We start from the raw sequence: 27,780 nt of genomic DNA on the forward strand, positions 1-27,780 counted from the left end.
TTTCTTTTTTGACTTTAAATGATCTATATTTCTTGAATTTGTATGGTTTACATGTATAACTTATCAAGTGACACAGATACGTCTTTTCAACTTTAGTTCCTGTGAAATTTCAATTATTATTAATTACAGTTCCTAGTCCTATCAGGCCTGTTTTAGAGAATGACCACCTTGGTGGGATTGGTTTGTTTGAAAATTTGAAAAAGGAGACTACTTATAACTACTATTTACAACTACAACTAACCTACAACTACTATATACACCTAATCTACTATATACAAATTGCTTATCAAAGCATGTTCTGATAAATTACATATTTGTGCAAATTTAGTCTTAATTTCGTTAATTCTGGAATCTATTTTGGCAATGCCTGCCTCTTCGTGTAAATTTGTTATTCTAGTGTCAAAAGGACGATCAAGTACCATCCTCAGCACTCTATTCTGAGCGACCTGGATTTTGTTCCTGTGAGTCTGTGCACATGATTCCTACACCGGAGCTGCGTAGAGGATCGCAGGTGCTATGATTTGTTAAGACGAAAAAACCGATTTGACAAGCGTTTTTATTATCGCTGCTTTTTTCCTCCCTTCCTTTCGTTGGTGAAATGGTGAGAACAACCCAGCATTGAACTCGCTCATGTGAGCATGTGCCATGTGTCGTTTGTTCGATTTGCGCTCTATTGTTGCGTCCGTGTTTGGGATTTTTCGTTACATGTCTGAATTTTGATTTTTTTTAATGTGACCCCCAGTATAGAAATTAAAGACATAGTCCTACGTCAAAAACGCTATGTTAATACTCCCAGAAAACTGCCCATGATTTAAAGAAGGAATATATTCTAAAGAGAGGCAGTTATTTGTCTCTTCTACTGTAACTATTTGAATTCTTAATTTTCTAAAGAACCATATCATTTTGTCCCTGTAAAGGTTAAACACGAAAACAATCCGAATACATTAAAAACGCTGCCATTAAATAATGGCAGCGTTTTTAATGTATTCGGATTGTTTTCGTGTTTAACCTTTACAGGGACAAAAGGTCGAAATGGATAAGCTGGACAAACTATTGTAGAATGAAATGGTTAAGGTATTGATTGAGATTTTTTTTTTTTCAAAATATAACTGAATCAAGCTAAGCGTGTATATAATCACAGTAGATATTGGTTGTCAGGATAAACGAAGATCCCAGTCTATCCGCTTCTGGCAGTTTTCGATTAAATTCCTTAGCAGGAACTTTATACGTCGGTTGACCGGAAGAGTGCCCCGGAAGAATTTAAAATCAAAAAGAAGTCGAAATGCCCCAAAAAGTTCCTTGTCTGGCAAGCAATCTACAGCTGTGGGTTTCGTCACTTCTGGGACCATGAACTAGCCAGGAGAAGTGCCTACGAAAGAGACTACTGTCTAAGGTGGATTGCCTATTCTGGCCGGGCTTGGCAAGCTGCCACTACTCAAGTTCCACCTAATAATGGTACAGCGAAAATGGCGTCACAGTGGTTCCCAAGGAGATGAATCCGGTCAATACTCCGGAACTAAGGCCAATTAAGGAATACTGGTCAATTGTGAAAGAAGGGTGGAACTGTAATTGACCTGGAGGATTTCCAGCGAGAATGGAATTTGGCAGCCAGACAAGTTGAAACAGGGCTCGTGCACGAAGAAAAGTTCGAGCAATGACCTATGGTTAGAAGGAAGACTGAAACAATGGTCTTACAATAAGCATAATACCTACTAATGTATAGCTGTTACATTGATATATGAAAAATAAAACCCCCAACAAGATTGTCATGCTCGGATTTTTTCGGGTTCAACCTCAAAGTTCAATTCGACCTTTTGTCCCTTCGACCTTTTCTCCTACAACCACCGTTCCTCACAAATCACCTTTCAACAACAACAAAATGACAGCAGCCTTTATGGTCGAAGAATTAATTTATTTTATTAAATTGGAATACAGTTGAAGAACAACAAATGCAGGTAGGCCACTTCATTTATGAATAAAATAAATAACAAGGGATGAAAAATAAAGGTTAGAGGATAAACAACTCATTTAATGCTACATTAAAAATCATAATAATAAAATATTTGCGTAGTTTTAAGATAAAGCGCTTTGCGAAAGACGATTTTGAATAGGTAAAATTATGTATGACCTTTCAATATTTTATAATTTTAGAATGGCGGGGAGGGGAGGGCTGACATTATTTAAGAATAAAATTTGTAGCAGCCTCATTCTGGGTAAAAATCCGGAAAATTAATTGAAACTTATATAACAAAAAATTTCCCTCTTCAATATTTTTAATATTTATCAAAAAACAGTTTGAATTTTTCAAGTTGGCCACATCAATTAACAAAAATCATTGAATAACGACTTTGAGACAAATTTTTTAACTATAAATTTAAACAACTTTTTCGGGAAGTTATAAACAGAAAATCAGTTTAAAAATTCAAACCAAAAGTTGTTGCTTTATGATTTTTGTTAATCTTTAAGTGTCCAAGTAGAAATTTTCCCAGAAGATAGCATAATAAGCTTAGTAAGAAAAATATTAAACAAAATAGAAAATGGTAATTTTGTGTAATTCAAGTTTCAAACACTTTTTTGGATATTTACCCAAAACTACCTGATTTTTTTTTAACGTGTATTTTTTTCCTAAAAGCAAACATTTTTTTTCCTACAGTAATGTCTCTTTGCTGAGTCTCGGCAATTGTTTTAATGAATCTCAGCACAATAAATGTCAGAACTACTCGGCTGTTGGAAAGTGATATTTTCGAGTTATGATTTAAGGCAATGCAGCGAAAAAAAATCGAATCGAGTTTCTCCGAATTATACAAAATTTTACGTAATTGTTCATTATGGGCAATGATTCACATTTTTGCTAAAATTTGGCTATTTTAAATCATGTAAAATTTCCAAATGGCGTCCTTGAACTTTTTCCAAAAATTATAGCACGGATACGGCTTTTCTGATCAAAATGACATCTGCGACAAAGTTGTGGAGAAAATTAAACCCAAATGTATCAAAATATTCTTGCCCAATTATTGATTTTTTACAACAAGACTTTATGAAAAACTGAAAACTTTTGAAATGCTCAATGCCTCGTGGACACTTGAAGATTGACAAAAAATCGTAAAACAAGAACTTTTGGTCAAATTTATGAACTTTCTGTTAGGCGCTTTTTTATACAGGGAGTTATTTAAAATTTCTTGTTTCTGAGTATAAATTACATTTAAAAAACGATTTAACAAAACGTTCAAAAATTCAAACAAAATTTCTTGATCTACGATTTTTGTCAATTTTCAAGTGCACATAATTTCAAACATCGCAGGATATTTTATTTTGCACTTTATTTTTTATTTCAAAAATCGGCACGTACATTTTGAGATATTAAGTTTTTTTTTTTATATTAAGGTTTTTAACACTTTTAATTTTTACTTAAAATTTGCATTTTTTGGTTGTAAATTTTCCTCTTCAACTTTGTCTCACACGTCATTTTGATCAACTAAAGCTGGATAAGATTCTTTGTGGCTGAATAAGCTACTATTTAACTTTAAATGTTTGGGATTCTCTTGGAAATATTTCTAATCCCGATATCTTAAAAAATCCAAAAGATCTTGAAATATTCTGAGGAAGTCTAAAGATCCTCTGCCATCGTACATCCCAACATGGCGATGTATTACTGACTGATTCCATGCACACCATTCTATTGTGCAAAAAATGCGTCCACCTTGTGGTATGAAGAATATACTTAATGCTATGTTGCAGTAATTGAATGCAGCGTTTTCCTGTATAGAAAGAAATGATTTCATGGTTTCACACGTTTTGGGTGTACGATACCATTTAGTAATAACCTTATGTGGCAAAATTTAGAATTGCACATCTTCATAAATCCAACTTAACTAGTAATGAGCATACGACCTTTTGAACAAAAGCTTCGAACAATTGTTTCTGATATAGCAATTATAGTATACCAATTGCTCTTTGCTGTCAACTGCATCGGAACTTGCAGATATTGCTTACATTTCCATTAGAGTATCCCAACTCCTTCGTCGAACAAATGTAAATAATAGAAGTTCGTGCCATCCGCGACAAACTGTAACCGCGCGACGACGGCGATGATAATTGCAAATAATAATTTGCAATTAAAACGTGGAGTCTAATAATATACCATTTCAAGAACAACATGTGAAAAGTGCATATAAACTTTTTGCAAACAAACATTCTTGTGTCCCTTGCTCCACGCAAATTATTAAAATCGGCCCATCCCTATAATGTTGTAGGCGACCCTCTTTTGGCGAGAATATGACTTTCAAAGGTTTATTTACATAAAGCTTGTATGCCATTTTCACATATCGCTCTTGATTTGCGCTCCATTACCTCCTTGATCTAATAGCAACGACAGTACAGCAATAGCAGCACCATAAACCCTTGTACCTTGGCAACGAAGAACTGCTGCCGCCGCCGATAAATCATAAGGAAACCAAACCACCCACCACCGATCATGGGGCATTAAAGGTGGCGGTGCCGAATGGATTTTATTTTTCTGAAGAAAAAACCGAATTATCAAAGGAAACTGTTATCTATCAAACTTTGCCATCGGTTCTGGATTTGCATTCACATCTGTTAAAACTTAAATTTTACGGTCATCGAGTTGAATTTTTTTTTCTATTCGGGTCCAACAGCGATGAATCGATCGCTCCAATCTCCCACTCATTCACTCTGTTATAAACCATTCCGCTGCAGCTCTGGCAAAAGGGCACCAGCAGCGCTAAGTGTTGTTCCGTTCCGCTAATAGTTGTAACAGAGCAAAAGTCACGATTCCACCCGGAGAGCCCTATAATCAGGCCCCGAACGTGCTGGACCGCGTCGTCGTCATCGTCGTTTGAATTGGACTTGTGGGAGTTGTGCGAGTCCACCGTTACCAACCGCGGACCCACAGTGATTGCAACCTTGAACTTTTCCCGACTTCGACAACAACGACAACGACGACGACGTTTGCCTTTTCGATAATGAAGCAATTTTCGATTTTGCATTTCCGATCGAAAGGGGAAGAAAAATCGTACAGCTAATTAACTCCGTCTGACCTGGTCAGACGAAGACTGCCTCTACCCATACCGGACGGTGATCGATGGATCGTTGAACCCATCCAGTCGTGTAATTGCGCCGCCAGAAGTGGGCCTAGACGGGCACCCATGACCTACGTCACTTGGTGCAGTTTTTCACCGCTCCAAAGTAGACCAAACCCTATTATGGGTTCTATTTTCGGCTGCGCTTTCGCACTGCATACGAACGAATGAACGGACGATATCAGATTACACACGCGGAAGTGTGTCTCTGAGCTGCGAAAGGGGCTTTGTGAAGAGCAAACCGTAATGTAGGCTACCTGTGTATGTAGAAGAATGGATGGGTTGTCGTCGTCTGCTGCACTGAAGACTGTGTCGAGGTGAAGCGAAGCGAGAGCTTTTCTAGGGCTTCAGTCGGGGCTGTGTGGGAATTTTCTGCTGCTATAATTGGGTTAACGTGTTTCACCAGTCAACAGAGACAACAAAAACGTTTGGTTCGTTGGTTAAGGCATTTCGGGCTGGGATAGGTCATGGTACGGGTTGACGGAGCGATAGGGGCGGAATGTGTGATTGACGGAATTGCAGATCCGTTTGATTCGGGGAATAGACAGAGATTTTGCGTCGGCAGCACAGAGTCCAATGCTTGCTATTGGTGGATGAGTGGATGTTCATGTTTCACTGAGTTTGACATGGTAGTGACATTGGGATTTAACTTAAAATGTGAGCCAGGCAAGTTCAAGTTCTCAAATACTACACCGATAACAGTATGTTGAAATTTTCAGCTACTAACTGGAGAAGGGGTTTTCGATGTAAAATTATACGTTTGAGGATCTATAATCAAATCAGGCTTGATGGAGCCTCGCTCGCGAGTTTGAAATGAGCCCAGCGTAGCATTTTTCTGAGGAGTAGAATGCCTACTGCCAAATCATTCCACTGAGCTTCAGAGTTTGTGAGCGAAGGGGGATAAAATGAGAGTGAGGTTTGCTGCCATTCATGTTCATGATTTCTATCACACGCTCCTACTCTCACTCTGGGTGAACTCTGAGCTTCTTGCGTCGAACAAAAAAGTCACCCGGAGTCTCGCAAAGCGCACATCCCGTCAAATCATCCTCTCGCTGAAGTTCACTCTCCCTCTCTCTCGAGGTGTTTGTGTTTACTTTTTCCATATTGCTGCCGCCACTCAATCGAGGGCTTGCTAAACTCGCAGGACAAGAGTGTTTTAAAACCTCCAGTGAGTTTGAGGAGTTTCAGCAAGCCTGAATTAAATGCATTTAGAGAATCTAGAACGTTTTTATCTTCTGATCAAATCCGAGAAAATTAGTTTTTTCCTTAGATTTCTGAAAATAATTACATAAAAAATTGCATAAATATTTTTTTTCCGATCTCATCATAAAAATAATGTGGACTCTAAACAAAACCGATCGATAGGTCACTTTTTGTGGATTTTTGCGGATTGTTGAGTTTTCATTTTTCTAAAAATATTGGGACAAATTATCAAAAACCCAAGCAAATTAGTTTCTTCCTCGGATTCTTGAAAAAAAATTAAATGTAAAAATATTTTTTCTACCTCATCATGAAAACAAAATTGGACTCTCAGCAATACCGAAAAGTCGATGTTTTGTGGTTTTTTTGAGTCCAAATTTATGCCACGATGACTTACAAATTTTTTTTGCACGTGAATTTTCTTTAAAAAATAAGAAGAAATGTGATGTTTTTAGATTTATGAAATCTTGTATCAATATTTTTAGAAAAATCAAAACGTATTTTTTTGGAGCGGTAAACTTCTTCTTAAGGGGAAGCAGACCGCTCCGAAAAAAAATTACGTTTTGATTTTTCTAAAAATATTGAAAAAAATTATCAAAAATCTAAAAAAATCACATTTTTTCTAATTTTTTAAAGAAAATTCACGTGCAAAAACATGTTTTATAAGTCATTATGGCGTAAAGTTGGACTCAAAAAACCACAAAACATCAACTTTTCGGTTTTTCTGAGAGTCCAATTTTTTTTTTAATGATGGGATAGAAAAAAAAATTTTGCATGTAATTTTTGACAAAAATCTAAGGAAGAAACTGATTTTCTTGGATTTTTGATATTTTTTCCCAATATTTTTAGAAAAATAAAAACGTACTGAAAATATTTTTTTTATTTTTGGGCCGGTGAGCTTCTCCTTAAGGGGGAGTTCATCGCTCCGAAAAAAAATTGCGTTTTGATTTTTAAATAAATATTGAAAAAAAAAATCAAATTTTTTCTTATTTTTCAAAGAAATTTCACGTACAATTTTTTTTTTATAAGTCATTATGGCGGTAAGTTGGACTCAAAAAACCACAAAGCATCAATTTTTTTGTTTTGCTGAGGGTCCAATTTTTGCATGTAATTTTTGACAAAAATCTAAAGAAGAAATTGATTTTCTTGGATTTTTGATAATTTTTTCCAATATTGTTAGAAAAATAAAAACGTAACGAAAATATTTTTTTTTTATTTTCGGGCCGGTAAACTTCCCTTTAAGTAAAGTTGTAATTTACGCGTTCATGTATATTTGTATCGTTGTTTGTTGAAAATTACATTAAATACAAAAAATTCAAACTTTTCCCTGGCATGTAAGAACGCAAATGCTGTTTTATCACTATATGTTGCAACGGGGCTGTGTCATTTCGCCGAAAGATGTTTCACCGAAGGACGTTTCGCCGAAGGACGTTTCGCCGAAGGACGTTTCGCCGAAGGACGTTTCGCCGAAGGACGTTTCGTTTCGCCGAAGGACGTTTCGCCGAAGGCCATGTCGCCGAAGGCCATGTCGCCGAAGGCCATGTCGCCGAAGGCCATGTCGCCGAAGGCCATGTCGCCGAAGGCCATGTCGCCGAAGGCCATGTCGCCGAAGGCCATGTCGCCGAAGGCCATGTCGCCGAAGGCCATGTCGCCGAAGGCCATGTCGCCGAAGGCCATGTCGCCGAAGGCCATGTCGCCGAAGGCCATGTCGCCGAATGGTTCATTCCACCGAATAAGTCATTCCACCGAATAAGTCATTCCACCGAATAAGTCATTTCGCCGAATGGTTCATTCCATCGAATTAGTCATTTCGCCGAATTTTAATCATGAATCAATATACAATTATATGGAATTTGGAACACAGATATTCCCATGTAAAGCAACTCGGAAGAACTACTTATGTTTAAAAGAAGGACCCGCATAAACGTGAATCATATTTTTTACCTTACCGAAAATGGTTAAAAGTTGTTTATAATCCCTGCTAAACTTCAACTGAAATGGTTATGGAACTTTACATGAACTTTTGTGTGATAAAGTTTTAACCTTATGTATTATGGTTTTTTGGAAGTGAACCGTGCAAATAATGGATTGTTAAGAACCATTCAACCAACCATTCAAAATTCTTGTTTTCTCCATACATTTTCGGAAAGAAAACCATATTAGAACCTTTTTACTTATGGTTTGAGAATTTCAATGGTAATGGTTATGGTAGTTAGTAAGGTCCATGGATGGTTTTGTATTGTCGGTCAATTATACGTGGAATATATCCCAAATTGATCATTAATTTACGGGCAACCTATTCGCAATATATTCCGCATAAAGTTTATCGATGTTACAAAACCATGTATGGACCTTACTGACTACCATAACCATTACCATTAAAGTTCTCAAACCATAAGTAAAAAGGTTCTAATATAGTTTTCTTTCCGAAAATGTATGGAGAAAACATGAATTTTGAATGGTGATGGTTTTTAACAACCCATTATTTCTAGACCAACAATTGAAATAGACGGAACAACCAAACGTAAATAATGGCTTTAAACGCAAATTCCTCGATAATCAAAACACATCGAAGCAATCCAACACTACCATCTGGTAGAGCAAACTTCCTTTATTGAATGGCATGGTTAGTTTGCGTTCAGGGCTGGTAGCAATCACTGCTGTTAAAAATAGTGATTTTAGTGACCATTTTGATGAAATAAGTGACCAAATAGTGACTTATAGTTGTAAAAATAGTGACTAAAAAGTGACCTAAAAGTAAATGTGAATGATAAGGAATTTCTGAGAAGCTTCAGAGGAAAATTCCAAGGGCATTCTGAGCATGATTTCATCAAGTGTGTGGGAGAAAACGACTCCGGAGCATAAGTGCTTGGAATTTTTTTGAAAATACAAAAGGAGGATTACAATTAAATCTCAGAATAACTCCAGGACATCTCCAAAGGAATTCGGAAAATGTATTCAGGAGAGTTTGCCAAACAAATTATGAGAAGAAATCTAAGTAATTTGTGAGGAGAAATGCCAATGAATTCTTAGGAGACTTTCAATGTGAGTAGAATTCCAAGGGAAGGAGTGAGATTGAAAAGGAAATCTGAAATGAATTCAATTAATATTCGGAGAATCTGTCGAAAGGGTTTCTTACTGCGGAGAATTCCAAGGAAAACTTAAAGAAAACCGAATTCGGAGGATAACTTCACCAAAATTTTGAGGAATATTTCAATGGAAATCTCCGTAGAATATGGAATGGACTATCCTGAGGTTTTCAGAACTATTTGAAAGTTCCCCATTTTTTCCTGAAGTTAATGAAACTGCCTTGAAGCTCTTTTGTAGTTTGAGAAACTAGCCTGAAACTCACAATACTTCTCATCAAATTCTTAAACTTCCCTGAACTTTTTAGGACTTTCTAAAGTTTCCTAATTTTTTTCAATGATCATGGATCTCCTCTAAACGTTTAACAATTCGCTTAAGTTCTCTAAACTTCATTAAAATTTATGTAACTTCTCTAATGTTAACGGAACTGCTCTGAGGTTCTTTGTTCTTTTTTGAAATTCTCAAAACTTCTCTAAAGTTTTAGCAGTTCTAATGAATCTTGTTGTATTGCACTGAATTTAATTGAACCGCCCTAAAAAAATTTAAACTTCAGTGAGCTTCTGAACGTATGCGAAGACCTCAATTAACTTTTTAATGTCTCTGAAGTTATCTGAAAATCTGGGAACTGCTTTAAACTTCCCACGAATTTTCTGAAACCAGAGGAACTGGCCTCCCCAATGTTCACGGATCTCTCCTTAAGCTCCATAGATTTCTATAAAGTTCTCGAAATGTTTGTGAAGACCACAGTCCTTCTGTGAAGTTTTCGAAGTTTCTCTAAATTTCTGGATCTTTTGTGCTGCCACAATTTTCATGGAATTAGAACGAAATAAATAATACAGTTCTATGATTTTCCTTGTAGTTCTCATGATTTTTTTGAAGTTCACTTCCCTTAAATTATCGACACTTATTTAAAACTTCTTCAATAGTCTAGACTCTCCTGGTGGTATTTAAACTGCCTAAACGATTATTGAATTTCCTTAAAGTTCTCTAGACTGCCCTGAATTTTCAGTATTTTTTTAAGAATCTGCAACTTTACTGAAATTCAATTATTAACCTTGAAGTTTCGACAATTTCCCATAAGTATTATAACCATTATAAACGGTCCCTAATTTTCCCTGAACTTATCAGTGGTTACCTGAAGTTCTCTTAATTTGTTTGTATATATATTCATAATTCCCTGACGCTTCTGAATTCCCTGAGTTTCTCGCAACTTCTTTGAGGTTTCTACAATTTTCTTGAAATTGTTTGAACTGCCCTTTGATTCTATAATCGGTCTTGATGTTCTCGAAGCTTCCCTAAGACTTTCAAGTCTATTGAAGATCTCGGTTTTGCTGCTCGGAATATATGGAATTCCCGTAAAAACCTTTAAATTTCCCTGAAATTCTCTGGACTTCTGTGAAGTTTCTGAAATATTTCTGAAGTTTTCATAAATTCTCTGAAGGTTTCCCTGAAATTATCGGAACATCTTAAGGGTTATCGGTTTTTTTTTTCAGCACATCATGGAACTGAAATTTTTCTAAATTTACGATTATAGATATTTAAACTGCTCTAAAAGTCTGGAGTAAAGCTACGGAAACTGCTCTTGAGGTCTGAAATTCCCAAAAAAAAAAACTCTAGATCTAGCTTTTCTGAGGTACTTATAACTTCTTAAAAAATTGCACAATACCCCTCATGTTTTCTATATTTCTCAAGTTCCCTTGACACCTGTGAAGTTCTCTGAAATTCTAGGAAGTTCCCGAAAATTTTCGGATGCTACAAAATCCCCATATTTTCAGCGTATTAACTTCCCTTATGTTCCCGCAGTTTGTTTATGGAGCTTAACTGAAATTCTCATCATTTCTTTTCATTACTCATTACTTCGCCAAAGTTCCTACGAACTTGAAATAAATCATTTGAAAATTTTCAATATCTTGAACTTGTACATGGAATACGAAACTTCAAGATATTGAATAATTTTAGATCTTGGAATTACTCAAATTGGGTAAGTTTTTAATAACTTTATTAAGTGAGAAATTAAGTAAGTGATAAACTTCAACATTCAATGGATTTGATTGTAAAGCTGTTTCTTTAAAACTGACTGACATGTCTTAAAAACGTTTTGGCAAATTGCTGTTGTTTTTGATCGATAAAAGAAAAGAATTTTTTGAACGCATTTAAAAATTTAGCTTTATTATAAAACTGGAATTTATCCGTTAAATACTGGAAAAACCTGGAAAAGTCAGATAATTTTATTTAGAAAAATGAAAAGACACCCTGTAGATAGAGAGAGACGATTAAAAGCCTAAAGCAAAGAATGATCAATCTAGAATTAAATGCATGCTAAAAAAGTTGAAAATTGTGACTGATTACAAGAAATAGTGACTTTAGTGACTTTTTAGAGACTGGCTTGAAAAAAGTGACTAAGTCACTAAAAAGTGACTCGCTACCAGCCCTGGCGTGGGAGTGGTTTGATTCTCGAGGAATTTGCGTTGAAAGCCATTGTTTACGTTTGGTTGTTCCGCCTATTTCAATTGTTGGTCTAGATTTGTAAGGTTCACTTTCAAAAAAACATAATACATAAGGTTAAAACTTAATCACACAAACGTTTATGTAAAGTTCCATAACCTTTCAGTTAAAGTTTAGTAGGGACTATGAACATTTTTAAACCATTTTTGGTAAGCTCAAGTAAGGGTACGCGTTTATGCGGGGAAGCATTCTTAAAAATAAAAAAAATATATGATTATTGAAATATTTCTGAAATGAGTACATCTCGAAAAAGAACTGTGCTCATGTTCAAAAGAAGGAAGCATTACATTTGAATAGCTTGCCAGGTTGGAAACATCGAAGCTTCTTAATCTTTTTTTCGAGACTGATTTCAAAATTTACTGAGCTTTGAGAAAAATTCAAAACCGTAGAAAATGGCTTGTTCTTCGGTGAAATGACCCTTTCGGCAAAATGTCCCGCTCTCGTTTCAACTAAGGCCAACAAATACATCAACGTCCCAATGGTCCCAAATTTGAAACCTTTTGCTGTGTGTTGTAAGTCCAAGAATTCTGAAAATATGTGTATACTCGAGATCTCAAAAATGTATCAAAGTACCAGTGAAACATTTCAAGCACAAGATTCTGATAATTTCATTAAGTTCGTCATTTTGCGTTTTTTTTTTCATGTCTAAAAAAGACTAGTCTGTGTTGGTGCAATTTTTTTTAAGGCTCATAAACTTTAAGATTTTTCCAAGTCTCACGTGTTGTTGAAATGTCTCAGTCCAAAAGCTACGATATTTCTGTCTTGAAATCGAAAATTTTATAATTAGACTGAGCCTAGACCCTCATAGCCTAGTCAGTAAAGGTACGGTATTACCAAGCCGGAGGCGGCGGGTTCGATTCCCGGTCCGGTCGATGGAATCTTTCGGGTAAGAATAGAGTATTATTGTGCATAGAGTATCATGGAGCTTGTCACACAATATACAAATTCATGCATTGGTATTGGCATCGAAATCTCTCAATCTTTATAATCTATATAGATGGTCGTCATATACCGTCATTTTCAGAAAAATCTGGACCAGTTAAAATATAAAATCTGGAATGCGCCATAAATTCCTGTTTTTAACTAATTGCTATTGAAATCAAAATTATGTGATTGTAAAAATTGGTCAGTATGATCATCTGGAATTTATTCAAAGTAACAGAATGTTTATGAATCACATGTTTAAATAAATTATATAAAGCAAATAACTTGCTAGCATTGCTAAAATCATCCAATCATCACACAGTGCTCTGTAGTCTTTCCTAAGTACTAAAGTATTTTGCCAAAATGGCCTTGAAAATTTCCAAGAAATTGCCAGATGTTCTTTTCGAATAATTCCGTTTAAATTTCTTAACATTTAATAAAAATTAATCTCCATAGAAACATTGAACAGAATTCCAACCAAATTATTCTCACGATTCGTATCAGCATACTCCATAAGTTTCATCTTAAGAATTTTCTATGATTTCTCTTCCAAGTTCGATTTTTCCCAAAATCTCCATGTTTTTTTTTATATCTTTATTAAGGAGACTTTCAGCCCTGGGCTGGTTCGTCTCCCAAAATCTCCATGTGATTGTCATCAGAGTTTTTAAAAGACAATTGACACCGTCTTGACCCAGAGGTTGCACAGACGGCATACTCAAACTAGACAACGGACAACACACCACACCAGTAGAGGAATTTTCAGGTTGCGAAAAGTTACACCGAGAATCGAACCATCACTTCCTGGCACTCACAATTAGAGGTGGGCGATCCGCTCCCGAGCTGTTCTAAAGACCCGATTCACTAAAGTGAGCTGATGACCCGCGGTTCATTTTTTTAGGAACCGCAGCTCATCAGCTCACTGATATCATAAGTCTAATGGTGTATTCAGATCTGAGCGTGCATTAGCGGAGCGGAGCAGGATGTGCGTTTGAATGAGAGAGACAACTAGTACTTCTCTAGAACTTTAGTGAGTCGGGTCTATAAAACAGCTCGAGAGCCCATCTCTAGATCTGAGCTGATGATCTCTGGAGCTGAAGCCGAGAATAGTGAGAGCAAATCTGCGGAAGAATTAACATCAGAAATAAAATCTGAATGTAGACTGGAATGCATAGCTTGAGAAAAGGCGTAATATCGTGTAATACTATGTCGATCATATCATCGCGTGTGACATTTGTGTCAAAATTTCTATAATTTCATGGTGAGCTAAAGAGCTGTTTGAAACAATCGACTCCCTTTAGTGAGCTGGACGGGTCTGATCCACTCAGCCAGATGAGCTTCTTTGCCCACCTCTACTCACAATGCGCCTGAACGACGGGTGACGCCGCACGACCACGAAGTCCACAAAGATGAATGGAACTCTACTCAGAATTAACTTGTAATTCTCCTTTCAAGAAATTCGCCTCACACTTCAGATTAAACTATTTTAAGAACTACCGTAAAATTCTAAATGTTTGAGCAATTCAGAATTCTAAAGTAATTCAGACTGCTATGGAAACTCAATATTCTCAAGTACTTAAAAAAAATGCTAAAAATTATCAGATGCCTTAAAAATTCTACTTATAAATCGTATGAATTATCGTCAAAAATCTCACGAACATACTTCAAAGTCCTAGTTGTTGTCTAGCTTCAAAAACCTTGCCAATCTTCCAAATCCAACAGTTTTCGATTTCTTTAAATTAAAAAATTAAGAAAATTTCTCCATATTGACATTTTGATTTTTATAAATTCAGGATTCCAAAAAAATATATACAGCCAAAATCTAAACAAAAATCCAGGTCCGATATTTTTAAAAGTTTGAAGATTTTTTTCAGCCAATAATCGCTAGAAAATATTACAATTTTCATGATTCTGCACTTCTCTGCAACAATTCCATGTACGATGTTGCAATAGCGTCCAACGTTTATGGCCTTTAATAATTAAAGTAATAAGTTTAGATTTTTTATTAGAGGATCCATCAGTGATATTTTTAAAGCAACATATTTTACAAATCTGGGAAAATCTGGAATGTATTAAAAACAATCTGAAAATATACGTGATCTGTCTGTGGCAAGACGACTGAAAATCTGGAAAATCCAGATAAATCTGGAATACTGGCAACGCTGCCTACGACTTAAGGCGATAGTAGATCAGTTTGAAGTGACTCACTTCTTCGATTTATTAAACAACAATAGCTGCAATTTCCAAACCTACGACTGAATGCCTTCCTTCAGATAACAACTTGAGTGCGGTAAAAATCGATAGAACTGTTTCAAACACATCATTACCACTCTAGTCTGTTATTTGAAATTAACATCTGCAACTACATTTCATTTTACCTAAAACTAAACTTGATAGGTATTTTGCATGATTTTTTTTTATCTTGTATCTCGATTCTAACGAGTTGTTCCAGAATTGTTTGAGGGTATTTTGAGTGAACTTCAGCCCATTTGGTTGAGGTACTTTTAAAAACCTGGGTTGTTTTAGATATAATTAAATTAAGTTAGTTATTTTAGAGGCTACCAATAATCCGCGATCATCATACACCACCTTTGATTTGGAATCGAAACTCTCATTGCAATAGCAGATTCTTATCACAATACAACAAAATTGCATTGACCTTTTTATCAAAGACCCACCATCCTAAATTCTCCATCTTGAAAATCATCCACCATTTTGAAGATCAGCCACCATCTTTGAATTGAAATTGTTTTTGAAATTTCAATAACATTTCTTTCAAAAAGATCGAACATTTTATCATCAAACCGCGATGTTGAATCCACCATTTTAGAATTGACCCATTATCTTGAAATCCACCATTTTGAATATCAGCCACCATTTTGAAATTAAAGATTATCATCACTATACAACAAAATTGCATTGATTATTTAATCAATAAAACCACATCTTGAAAATGATCCACTATCTCTTTTTGACGTAGGACTACATCTGTGATTTCTATATGGGGGTACACTTTGTGAAAACCGAAAATGGAACATGTAACAAAATTATGAATGATTTTGAACGTTAATAACTCAGCTTCCATTGGACCAATTGTAATAATTTTATCACCAATCGATCAGAAATATTTCTACGCATCTGCTGAATTTAGAACTTTATCATTTTTTAAAAAAGTCACTATTGAAAAATGCACGAATGTGCAATTGTTGCTATGATAATTTAAAAAAACGTTGAATTCCATCCGGTCTCACCAAACGGTTCAACCACCGTGTGGTGAGTTTTAGTGTTCTACAGTACACAACGAAAAGCTCCCCGCAAGTGGCTAGCTGCAGCCCACATGGGCATACACAGAAAAAGGAAGTAGCCGCACTGCTATTGATCGGAATAAGTAGCTCTTCGTCAGTCGCTGTGGGCCATCTACACCAAGCACGTCATACTAAAGAGTATAAACAGAGAGAACTCCGCTCAAATTCCTATTCCTACACAAAACACAAGCTCCTGCTGCAGTTAACACCATTGCGTACAACTCCATAGGGCTGTCCCTTGTAGTTTTTTCCTTGATTTGTTGTCCAATTCAATCGTTTAGTTAACGTCGGTCTCTGTGCAGGAAGGCAGCTTCCACACCTGCGTAGGATATCGCACCCATTCAAACACACATGGGCCGGGACCAACGGCTTTACTTCCCTTCCGATAGAAGGCGTGACCAGAGATTTTTATGCCTCAGAAAAATCCCACCGACCTCGGCTGGGATTGAACCCAGACCCATTGGGGTGAGAAAGCAGTCACGCTTACCACAACACCACCGGCGCCGGCTTTGATTTGTTTTCCGCCGATCTTGTTTTCCGTGCTGAGCACCAATGCTACCGACGCTAGGGAGGCAGATCCCACACCTGGACCCTACCTATCGACCCATCAACTCATGAACCAACGGCTTTACTACCCTTTCTAAGGAAGATGTGATCAAAGATGTTATATGCCTCAGAACATCCCAGCGGCGCCGACTGAAATTGAGCCCAGGCCTGCTAGGGTGAGAGGTAATTACGCTCACCACTAAACCACCGGCGCCGCTAATCCACCATATTGAACCCACCATTTTGAATGTTAGCCACAGTTTTGGAATTGAGATTGTCATTACAATAGCAGATTATCATCAGATCAGATTTTCATCAATATCTCAACAATTTGTTAGTTAGTAGTTATCTTTATTAAGAAGACTTTCAGCCGAACGCATCAATTTATTACTTTTTTTCAAATCAAAGGGTACGTATGGAATGGTAAATCAATTTAGAAGTCAGCTGTGATAGAAACATTCCAATATTTGTACAAACCCGATCATAAGAGATAGGTAAAATGCGGGTTGTGCTTAGTATGACCGAAATTAGATCTGAACCCTATTTTCAATCTTTTGGTTTTGGTGAACACCCTGTTGTGACAATTTCTTAAATTTTCTATGGCCCATAAAATCCAGAAATGGCGGTAGAAACTTCCTATCTATCTAAAGGTTTAGTACATACGTAAGAGAGAGACTATATACAATCAGTACCTACTCTCAATATTACGATCAAGGACATAAAACAATCGAAAACAAAACTGTGTATAATTAGCGTCATTATAAGTTGACCTAGCAGTAAACTACCAAAAACCACAGTCAAATTACCCACCGTCGACCAATCAAGCTGATCCCAAAAATGGTCACCACGCTCTCGACTGCGAGCGCGAGGTAAGGGGCAGTTCAAATAAGACGTCCACTCTTGAGAACATGTTTTTTTTCTCTTGATTTGTTTTCCGTCGATCTTGTTGCCCGTACTTAGCACCAATGCTACTGACGCCAGGGAGGCAGCTCCCACACCTGGACCCTACCTATCGATCCATCAACTCATGAACCGGGGACCAACGGCTTTACTTCCCTTATAAGTATGGGAAAAAGCATGACACTGGTGGGGGTGGGGGGAGGGTCAAACTCACGAAAACCCATTCAATCATACGGCCCAACAAAACCGAACTACCAGGCGAACGAGAGCACTACCCAGCATTGATCTTGAAAGTAGCCAACGCCGCCACCGCCGCCGTCATGCTGCTGAATTGACCTGCAACACAGCAATGGTCCAACAAAGCTGCCAGCCAGCGGAAAGCCCTTCACTTTTCTTTTACCAAGATTCAGTCCGCAAGTACGTACACCGTCAGCGTGTCAGATGATGGTTGTGTACCTACAACTAATCGACATTTCATGTTTCACTGGTTCTTACCGGGCCAACTCAGCACGCGATCGCCACTGTCGCGCCGAGGCAGAACTCGATCAAACGTGAAGCTATGAAACAAAACGAATTCACTCATGAAAGATCGCACACAGGCTTGCAATCGTAATTGGGCAGTGTTGGTGGAGCACGATCGCAAAAGCGATCGCTAGTGCCACCTATCTCTCGCGCTGAAAACCGATCATCACAGCTTACGCTAGTCTCCGCTAGGGCAACGATCTTAACCATCAGCATAAGAGTACTTACCCATTTTTCCATTCGGACTGTACGGATCGTAGCTGCCGGTGGACATCGGAGACGAGTAGCCATTGGACATGGTGGTCGTGTAGGTGTGGCTCTGCGAACCAGGCGAAGGACTCAGCGGCGGTGCCGAACCTGGCACGCTGCCCGGACTAGGAGACGAAATCCATTCCTCGTTGCTGAGTGAGGGAAGAAAGAGGAAGAAAGTGAAATCGAATTAGATTTTGATTTTGTTTTTATTCAAATGCAGCATTGAAATCCATTTTGTCACGACTCATTTCTGCAAACAATGGTCTTATATGTGGCAACATTCCGAAAAGAAGAACCCTTATAAAATATTCACCACCATCTGTCTGATGATAACCTACCCTCCAAGCTCGTATCCCCCCTCATGTTTCGAATCGAAAATTGTGTCTACATGGCTGCACAATGTTTCCATCCCATGCCACCCCCAGCATGTACATAAACATCTCGGTAACATCGAGCAGCATCAACAAACCATGGCCTAGGACTCTACACAACACCCACAAGCTTCATCCAAACAGAGCGGCACAATACCTACATAGCATAGTCATGTGCAGTGCATATTTGGAATAGATACAGGACCCAGACCCAGACGGCGACCGACGACGACGACGATGCCGAGAAAGTTCGGTCCAAAATGAAGACTACTTGGTCACCGGGGAAATGAGGCGAAGAACACAAATGTTGGTGGTCGGAGAGCTGCCCCGGCCCACGACACCGACGATGATGGCGACACATTTTACATATTTCGCACTCTCTGTTCTGCGATCTGCGGTGTGTGTGATGGGTCTGGGTAGCACCGATGATGCTAAACGACGACCGGATGTGACGCGGCACCGGTGGAAATTTGAGCCAATATGATTCGTTACAATGGGAATGGGATTTAAAAAATATATATATTTTGTTATAAAATATGTGCTGCAGCGGAAGTAAGTGAAATTGAACAATTCTTTTGAATTAATTATGACCAAACTTATCAGGGTGTCTACACATTTTGATGAATACAATTCCCTGGATTTTCCAGTATTTTCCAGAACTTTTACGAACATTTCCAGGTTTATATGAACGCTGTGTTTTAAATGCGTTAAACATTGTGGTCTTTTAAGCAAAACAACAACTAAATTGCCACAAACTTTTCTAAGACATGGCAATCCGTTTTAAGAGAAACGCTTTTCAATCGAAACCATTAGTTGAAGTTTATCATTTGTTTAATTTGGCTAAGCCGAAAATCTTAAAGAAATTCAAAGTTTTGAATTTCAAGCCTAAGTTTAAGATCTAGATAATCTTTTTAAGTGCCAGAATCGAAAAAGGAAGTCTCAGACATTTAATTTATTTCATATTCACAATCTTTACAAAAAACATTTCAAAGTCTGGCATTTCAAAAAAATATATTTAATTTATGAATCTTGAAAACTTCTCAAGTTTCAGAATCTTAAAAATTTATCCACGTCCTGAATATTGAATTCAAAATTAAACTCCCCGAATCATACATGAAATCTTAAACAAAAATCTAACCCTTGGTTTTTTTAAATCCCAGATTTTAATTTTTTTTTTGCTTTCAGGATTTCGTAAAAAAAAATAGAGTAAATGGAAGTACTGTCGGCCTAAATGCCCCTAATTTGGGCCTATACATAAATTCAGGAATCGAATAAATTTTCAATAGCGACCAAAAATATCCATTAGGACCGTCCCAATGACGCGTTCATCTAGATAAAATTGATAAATAGCAGATGTTTAGCAATGGGCCCAATCTTAGATCCATAGGCCAACATTAGAGCCATTTCCCCTATTTGTTTGAATTAGCTTGAATTAGTTATCATTGGAATTCTTTACAGAATTTCTTCAGTATCATATCAGAATATCCTCAGAGTTCATCTTAGATCTATCTCTGATATTATCTTATAATTGTCTTCCTTTCTGTAGAACACTATTTGCATTCGCTCTGCTATGCTTTTGAAATTATTAATAATTCAACAGTGATCGTTCATAAGGGCGTAATTGCAAGGATCGATTCTCTTCATCGATTTTCTCTTTTGTTAATAACTTGTTTTGATTAACAATTTTTCGGTGCGTTTGCTGTTGCTTTTGATAGCAAATACAACCTATTACAGTGAAAATCGATGAAGATAATCGATCATTGCAATTAAGCCCTTATGAACGCTCACAGTCGAATTATTGCAGTTATTCCTAGAAATTCTCCGAAGAATTCTTTTGAAAATTTTCTTGGAGCTACCCGAGCAAAGTCTGTTAACAAAATGAAGCCAAATCGATATTAAAGTTTGCTGTTCCTATCGTAATGAAAATTAATTATTAAATTTAAGTTCTATTGTTAACGCTTTGTTGAAAATTTAATTTAATTTTTGTTTTGTTTAACACATTTTAGGTCATTCGTGACTTGTCCGAGGTGAGATTTGATCTCAAGTCTTTCAGTGTGAGAAGCATGGATGCTAACCATTTACACCAGATCCGTATTCAGTTAAATATTATGAATGTGAAATAAGCAATTTAAGTTGTTTATTGATTTATTTAATAAGGCTCAATCGAATTTACTTTACCGAGCCGAGGATTCTTGGTCGCTATACAAAAATCTTAAAACTATAGTCAAAAGGTATAACACAATAAACACTTTATCTAAAAAGCCTCCTCCATCAGAACGGGAGCCGCTTCCAGTGGTTTCATTGTATGGCAGTATTGCCAACGGGGGTCAGAGCGCTTCCATTGCAGCAATGGACGCAAAACGTGGTCGGCACTCACACATTCATCACGAAACTGTTGCTTTCCAAAGTCGACGACTTTGAACTGCTGATGATGAACAATGAGAAGGACCACACAATTGTTGCTGCCGAGAAAACAGACGACCGCTTGGCACACATCGAGAGTGACCTGCTTTTGTCGACAGCCGAGTGAACACTCCAGTAGTCAAATTGATTTGATTGAAAGCATGATTAGTTTTTCGTTTCATTCAATAGTGTTAATGAAGCTTTTAATTGAGCTTGACTGGCGTATTCAAAATAAGTTTCATCACAACAGCAAATTTTGATATCAATTTGATTTCTAGCATTACTCGGCTTGCCCGAAATTCTCATGGAATTATCTTAAGAATATTTGTTTGGTTCTACTAGGAAATCCCAAAAAAAATATTGTTTCAAATGCTGCTACGAATTCCTATGGAACTCACCTTCAAGCAGCCTTGTAAGCGGTCGACAAATTTTCTGTGATAATCGACTGCCTTTGCCTCCGACACTTGCAAAACAAGCTATCATAGTACAGTACCAAACTAAAATGTCATATGACAGGCTCTGTCATACGACACTGTCGCCGAAGACCGTCACTAATGTATGTATTTTAGTTTTTCTCATAATAAGAGCTGCTGATGTTGTGCTTGTGTGAATTCTGAAAATAGCAAGCAGCGATGTCCTAGTAATAACATTTCTGATCAGATATGATTTAATTTACACCAAATTGAGGAATTAGAACGAAATCACACATGCCATATGATATTTATTTGATAATTTTCTTTTTGCTCGAATGTTATTCTACCGTTTGTGTTGTGTGAGATAGACGACGTAAGAGCATGAGTGTCAACTGTTTCAACCCCTGCCTTCAAGACTAAAAAGAATTCACCAAAATATATTATTCAAAATTATATTTGTATTTTAATTTTCCTCAGGATTTTCTTTTGAATATTCCTATGAAATCCTTTGAAATTAATCTCAGAATTTTCATTAAATTTATCTCCGATTTTCCTTTGAATTCAGCTCCTTCCCTTGGAATTCTACTCACAACTTTAAAATTCTTCTAAGAATTCTCTTGCAGTTCTTCTCCAAATTCCATAGATTTCTCCTTAGAATTTGATAAGCATTCAACTCAGGACTCCCTTGGAATTCTAGACCGAATTCCTTTGAATTATTCTCAGATTTAATTGTAATACATTCTACCAAAATACCCAGGGAATTATACTCCGGATTCCTGTTCTCCCAGAATCTTCTTGAAATTATCCTCAGACTTTCCTTGGATTTCTCCTTTGAATCACCTTGGAGTTCTCCTCAGCATTGTCATAAAATTATCCTCAGAATTCACTTCCATATTTTCTCAGAATTCCTGAGCGATTAACCTACAAATTTTGTAGTGTATTTTTATTAAAATTCTTTGGAATTTTACTTAGATCTGTATCCTCCTCAGAAATCACATGGATTTTTGAGTTTCTCAGAACTCCCTCGAAAGCTACCTCGTCATAGTTTCTCCCAGAACTTTGGAATGAGTTCCTTAGAAATTCTCACCGAATTCCATGAAGCTTGGAAATTTAGCAAGGTCGTTAATCTTTTTGACGCAGGATCACCTCTTTCGGCAACATATTGGGGGTGAAATTTCAAAAAACCAACAACGGCCGCGCTACGAAACCTGGTTGGGCTTTGACCACTTACAACTCTGTCAATAGCGGATGGATTTTAATTCGAAATAAGTCAATCGGTTGGAAATTTTTCTACGAATCTGCTAAAATAAGTACTAAGTCAAATAAGTGTAATCGCCCTTTTTCAGTTCTATCGAGCTGAAACGTTCAATAATATCTATGATTTCACCGTGCACCAATTAATAATAGGTTTGTTCCGATGCGTAAGTTCATTAGCTACAACATAAATCCTATTAGAGCGCATTGTATGAATATTTACGCTCATTGTTCTCAAAACAATAGAAGCGCTCCTAACGAATCCCCTTTTTCTACGTTTATCCGTAGGACGAAGAGAATCGAATGGCGTTTCAATGCGTTAGGACGGAATTGAAACTCGTAAGACGAATTTAAAATCAAGAAGCAGTATTAGATTTTAAACAATATCTCAAAAATTTGTGACTCTTTATCAAATCCATTTCAACAATAAAAATCATCATTATCATCATCATCATCATAGTATCAAAGTATGGAAAGGTGAATAAATTTAGAAGCCGTCTTCGACAGAAATATTCCACTTTTTGTTCAAACCGGTTCCAAAAAGAGAGGTAAAGTGAGGGTTGTCCTTAGTAGGACGGATATAAGATCAAAAATCCTAGGTCCAACTGTTGCAATGGTGATCAAAATTATCACCGACTGTCTGCAAAAAGCGCTTTCCCTAACACAGATTCATATTCCATCCGGTGCTTATTCAATCACCGTTTGTGATGGTGGCCGGTTGGTCGTCATCATCAGCAGCAGCAAAGTTTTTGGCGCGTGGCGTTGAACATTGTTCTCCAGTAGACAAAGAAAGGCGTCCATTCACCGAAGAAGGAGGAAGAAGCCGCACCGCTACTGATCGGATTCAGCTCTTCGTGAGTCGCTGTGACACTATGAAACACCCAGACAACCAGAAGTCGTATAACAATGTGCAGACAGTATCGTAAATTGCTACAGTTTGAGTCAAAATCGCATATAAGATTGGTATGCATCGCATTATGTTTAAGTTAAATCGTATAGAATGCAAATTTCCGACCTTATGCGATGAATCATTTTTCCGTCGTACTGTATCACGAATCAAATCGGATTACATCGTAAGACTTTTCAAAGTGAATTTGTTATTACAGATTAAATCGTATATGATGTTAAATCAACTCGTTTAAAATTAAATTAAAATTTGCACGTATGTGGCCTCCACTTTTGTACGTAAAAGCCATTTCTTTTCATTCTATACGATTTGTTTGTTTGTATATATGTTTGCATATCACGAAAACAACTTTGAATATACGTGCATTCTGGTTGTCTGGGCATTGACTGTTGCTAGAGAATTATGATGAGAATGCCAAATGAGTTAGTTGAGGATAGTCGTAGAGGAAATATAGGGGTAATTGTAAAGGAACTCAGGGAGAATTTCAATGGAATTCAACGAGAAATTGAAAGTATTTTTGAAAAGTACCTCATGAAAATTGTAAAGAGAAATAAAGCCCAAACATCATTGCAAATTTGATCGAGATTTTAAAGCACTCTTCAAGTCTAAACTATGATCCACAGAATCTTCATAAAATCATAATTGTTTCTTGGGTAGATGAGTATACAATTAGTTCTGAAGAGACTATTATCGGGATTATTATTCTAATTCCAGGGAACTCCAAAGCAAATCAAAAAGATTTTTAGGAAGCATTCTGATGGAATTTAGAACCCCTTTCCTCTAAAGTAAATTAACCCTAAGAAAAACTTGACTACATCATTACAATCCTGAAGCTACGCCTAATGATAACCTATGGCTGAAAATTACTTAAATATTGAGCAATCTATCAATCAATCAATCAAAGAGAAAATTTTGAAGTAATCTTCAATGAAATATGGATGATAATTCCATGGAGATCTATTTCTTAAAATACCTCAACAAATTCTTTGCAGTATTTCATGCTTGTTTGAAGATAGTTTCAAGAAAATTCCTAAGAGAATTTATTGGAATTTTGAGGAAATTTCAAGGAGTTTCCAGGAGGGTTTGAGAAATTTTGAGCATATTTCCAAAGAAACTGTGAGTAGTGCTCCAAGAGAATCATAGGACATTTGAAAGGGAATACTAAGAAGAGTGTCAAGAAAATTGCAAGATAATACCAAGAGATACTCTTAAGGACATTTTGAGAAGAATTCGGAGATGAAATCCAAGAAATTTTTTGGAGAATACATTTACAAGAGAATTCCGAGGCATATTCCAGCCGAATTTCTAGTAAAATTTTGGGGTATAATCAAACAAATTCTCGTGCGAATTACAGGGTGGCCACTGAATTTAAGACATTAAATTCCCGGTTTTTCCCGGTTGTCCCACACATTTTTCCCGGTTTCATACAAACCTCGATAAAACCTGCAATGTTACTTGGGTATGGTAAAAATGGAATACCGGCATGATTGGTTTCAGCTATTTATCTCAATGGACAAAAAATGTGGCATGCTATTTTAAATACAGAAAACCGGTGAAACCCCCCCCCCCCCCACTATTGGAAAACAAAGTAAAAAACCAGAATTTCCAAAATTTCTTAATGAAGTCCAAAAATAGAAATGTTATTAAATGTCTCATAATTTTGAAATGGTGATGGGGAACATGAAGGTGCTGTTAATCTAGGAATCTTATTTAACATACCCATTCTGAGAAATTTGCATTTAAATTTTTCAAACGCAAATATAAAATATTTGGCAACACTGCACATAAATAATAAATTCATATTTATAGTTATTGGCTAATTTTCTCATTAAAACACTTTACAATGCAATGTAGTCAATCCATGGCTAAACGATATAGTGGTTCTCAGAATTTCGTAACAATTGGTAGTTTTGTTCCTTATTGAAAAATATTAGAACCGTATTTTTTTTTCTCATTAGGGTGACCATTGGTTAAAAAAATCGTTTTTTTTTTATATTTTAACATGATAATTTCAAAAAATCGTAACTCAAGAACGAAGAAAAATACATTGCTGATATCTTGATATGTTTTGTAGAAAAGCCTAAATTTTCAACGAAAAATATAAATAAGTGTTACGCCCATTGCACAATGGTCCCAAAGCCGTATTTAGGAAGACAAAAATGTTTGCGCTAAAACCGTTGATTTAAGGCACATGGTGTCTTCCAAAAAGTTTCTTCATATTTTTTGGCCAATTTTTTTATGTTAGTGAAATTAGGGTGGTCCATAAAATTAATGAATTGAAAATGTGATTGTTTTTATTATGTGAGATAGACCAGTGCAATGTTCTAGAAAGTTGCAGTATAATCAATTTGCGGCACCTTTGCTGAAGCCACTAAAATTCTATCTCTTATGGTTCATGAGTTATGATGTTTTTAAACAAGCAAGTTAGGGTGGCCCCTGAAAAATTGGTTTTCTATGCATATCTTTTCATACGTTCATTTCTCGTAAAACAAATGTTCTAGACACCACCGGGAGCCACAGCAATTTTCTTTCTAAGATTCATTCACATATATTTTTTTTATCTGTTCGAACTAACGGAACGGACGGACGAACTAAAGTGACTGCGTATTGTGTTCTCTTGCTAGTACTTGTTTTGAGCACGTGGCTAATCAAAGAAAGCTTTGCCGTTGCGTAGCGCACGTGTAATGAATCAATTTTGCTTAACGGTTTCAAAGATACCATAGCTTGCTATTATCACTGCTTTATATGGACGCAAAGATTCAAATATACTGTGGTATGCTTTGGAATAATCTGTAAAAACCTTACCTAAAAATCAATTTTCACAATTATCTTTTCATACATTGATTTCTCGCAAAAACTTTGTTCTAGACACTTTTAGAACTTTCAATGGTGCACAATTTTGCCGAAGCAATTAAGATACTATCTCCTTTGTTTGAAGAATTATGGCAATTTTTGGATAAAATTATGAATATTTTAAAACATAAATTAAATGCTTTACACAAAAATCGCTGTCTTAGTTTTCCCACCGTAAATGAACAAAATAATGATCTTTCAAATGGAATTAAAAACATGAAAATCGGTTTGCTCCTTTTAGAGATAGTGACAATTTAAAAATGCCAGTTAACCAATTTTTCAGGGGCCACCCTAACTTGCTTGTTTAAAAAAATCATAACTCATTAACCATGAGAGATGGAAGTTTGATGTCTTAGAGCAAAGGTGCCGCAAATTGAATGTTCTACAACTTTCTAGAACATTGCACTGATCTATCTCACATAATAAAAAAGTTCACATTTTCAATTCACCAATTTTATGGACCACCCTAATTTCACTAACATAAAAAAATTGGCCAAAAAATGTGAAGAAACTTTCCGGAAGACACCATATGCCTAAAATCAACGGTTTAGGCGCAAACATTTTTGTCTTCCTAAATACGGCTTTGGAACCATTGTGCATTACCTAAAAACCATGAAAACCATAAAAAAACGAATACAATCAAAGTTCTTCTATACAAAATACCAATTTTCAAAACTTTTTATATTTTTTCTGAAAAGTTTTGACCTTTCTTTTGATATTTTGATCATTCAAAAGATATGTATGATTAAAAAAAATAGAAAAAAACGGTTTTTTGGACCATCCCAACATGGAAATAGTCACCCTAATGAGAAAAAAAAATACGGGTGTAATATTTTTCGATAAGGAACAAAACTACAAATTTTCACGAAATTCTGAGAACTACTATATCTTTACTTGTTCCGAAGATATTGATAAGAGAAAATAATACTTTCTTGAAAATCACGAGGGATGCTTCGATCGGCACAAAACTTTGGATTCATAAAAGTAAGACCAAAATAAAAATCTCCTCCAAATTTGGTCCAAATCGGAAGAGGATTACACTTTTGTGTTTGTTCTCGGTCACTTGGCACGGAATGACCCATATATGTACTATGATAATCCTTGCAGAAGTTTAAGCTAGTGTGCAGATAGTGTCAAGAGAATTCCTAAAAGAATTTATAAGAATTTTGAAGAGCTGTCAAAACGTTGGGAGGATTTGGCAGGAAATTTTCCGGATATTTCCAAAGAAACTTTGAGTAGTGT

General features: G+C 36.4%; 1 protein-coding gene across 2 annotated transcripts in view; it reads right to left on the reverse strand.

Moving 5' to 3' along the window:
• EcR (Ecdysone receptor) overlaps positions 1–27,780 on the reverse strand; it is a 797,280-nt gene that overhangs the window by 417,374 nt on the left and 352,126 nt on the right. For both annotated transcript variants that reach the window (XM_065234607.1, XM_065234606.1), the window contains one exon: positions 18,314–18,486. In XM_065234607.1, coding sequence (XP_065090679.1) covers positions 18,314–18,486 — 173 coding nt within the window. The remainder of the gene's footprint in view (positions 1–18,313; positions 18,487–27,780) is intronic.

This window comes from Ochlerotatus camptorhynchus, unplaced genomic scaffold, assembly GCF_037179485.1.
Source record: "Ochlerotatus camptorhynchus isolate MF236.1 unplaced genomic scaffold, CSIRO-AGI_Acam_v1.1 ptg000434l, whole genome shotgun sequence".
NCBI lineage: Eukaryota > Metazoa > Arthropoda > Insecta > Diptera > Culicidae > Ochlerotatus > Ochlerotatus camptorhynchus.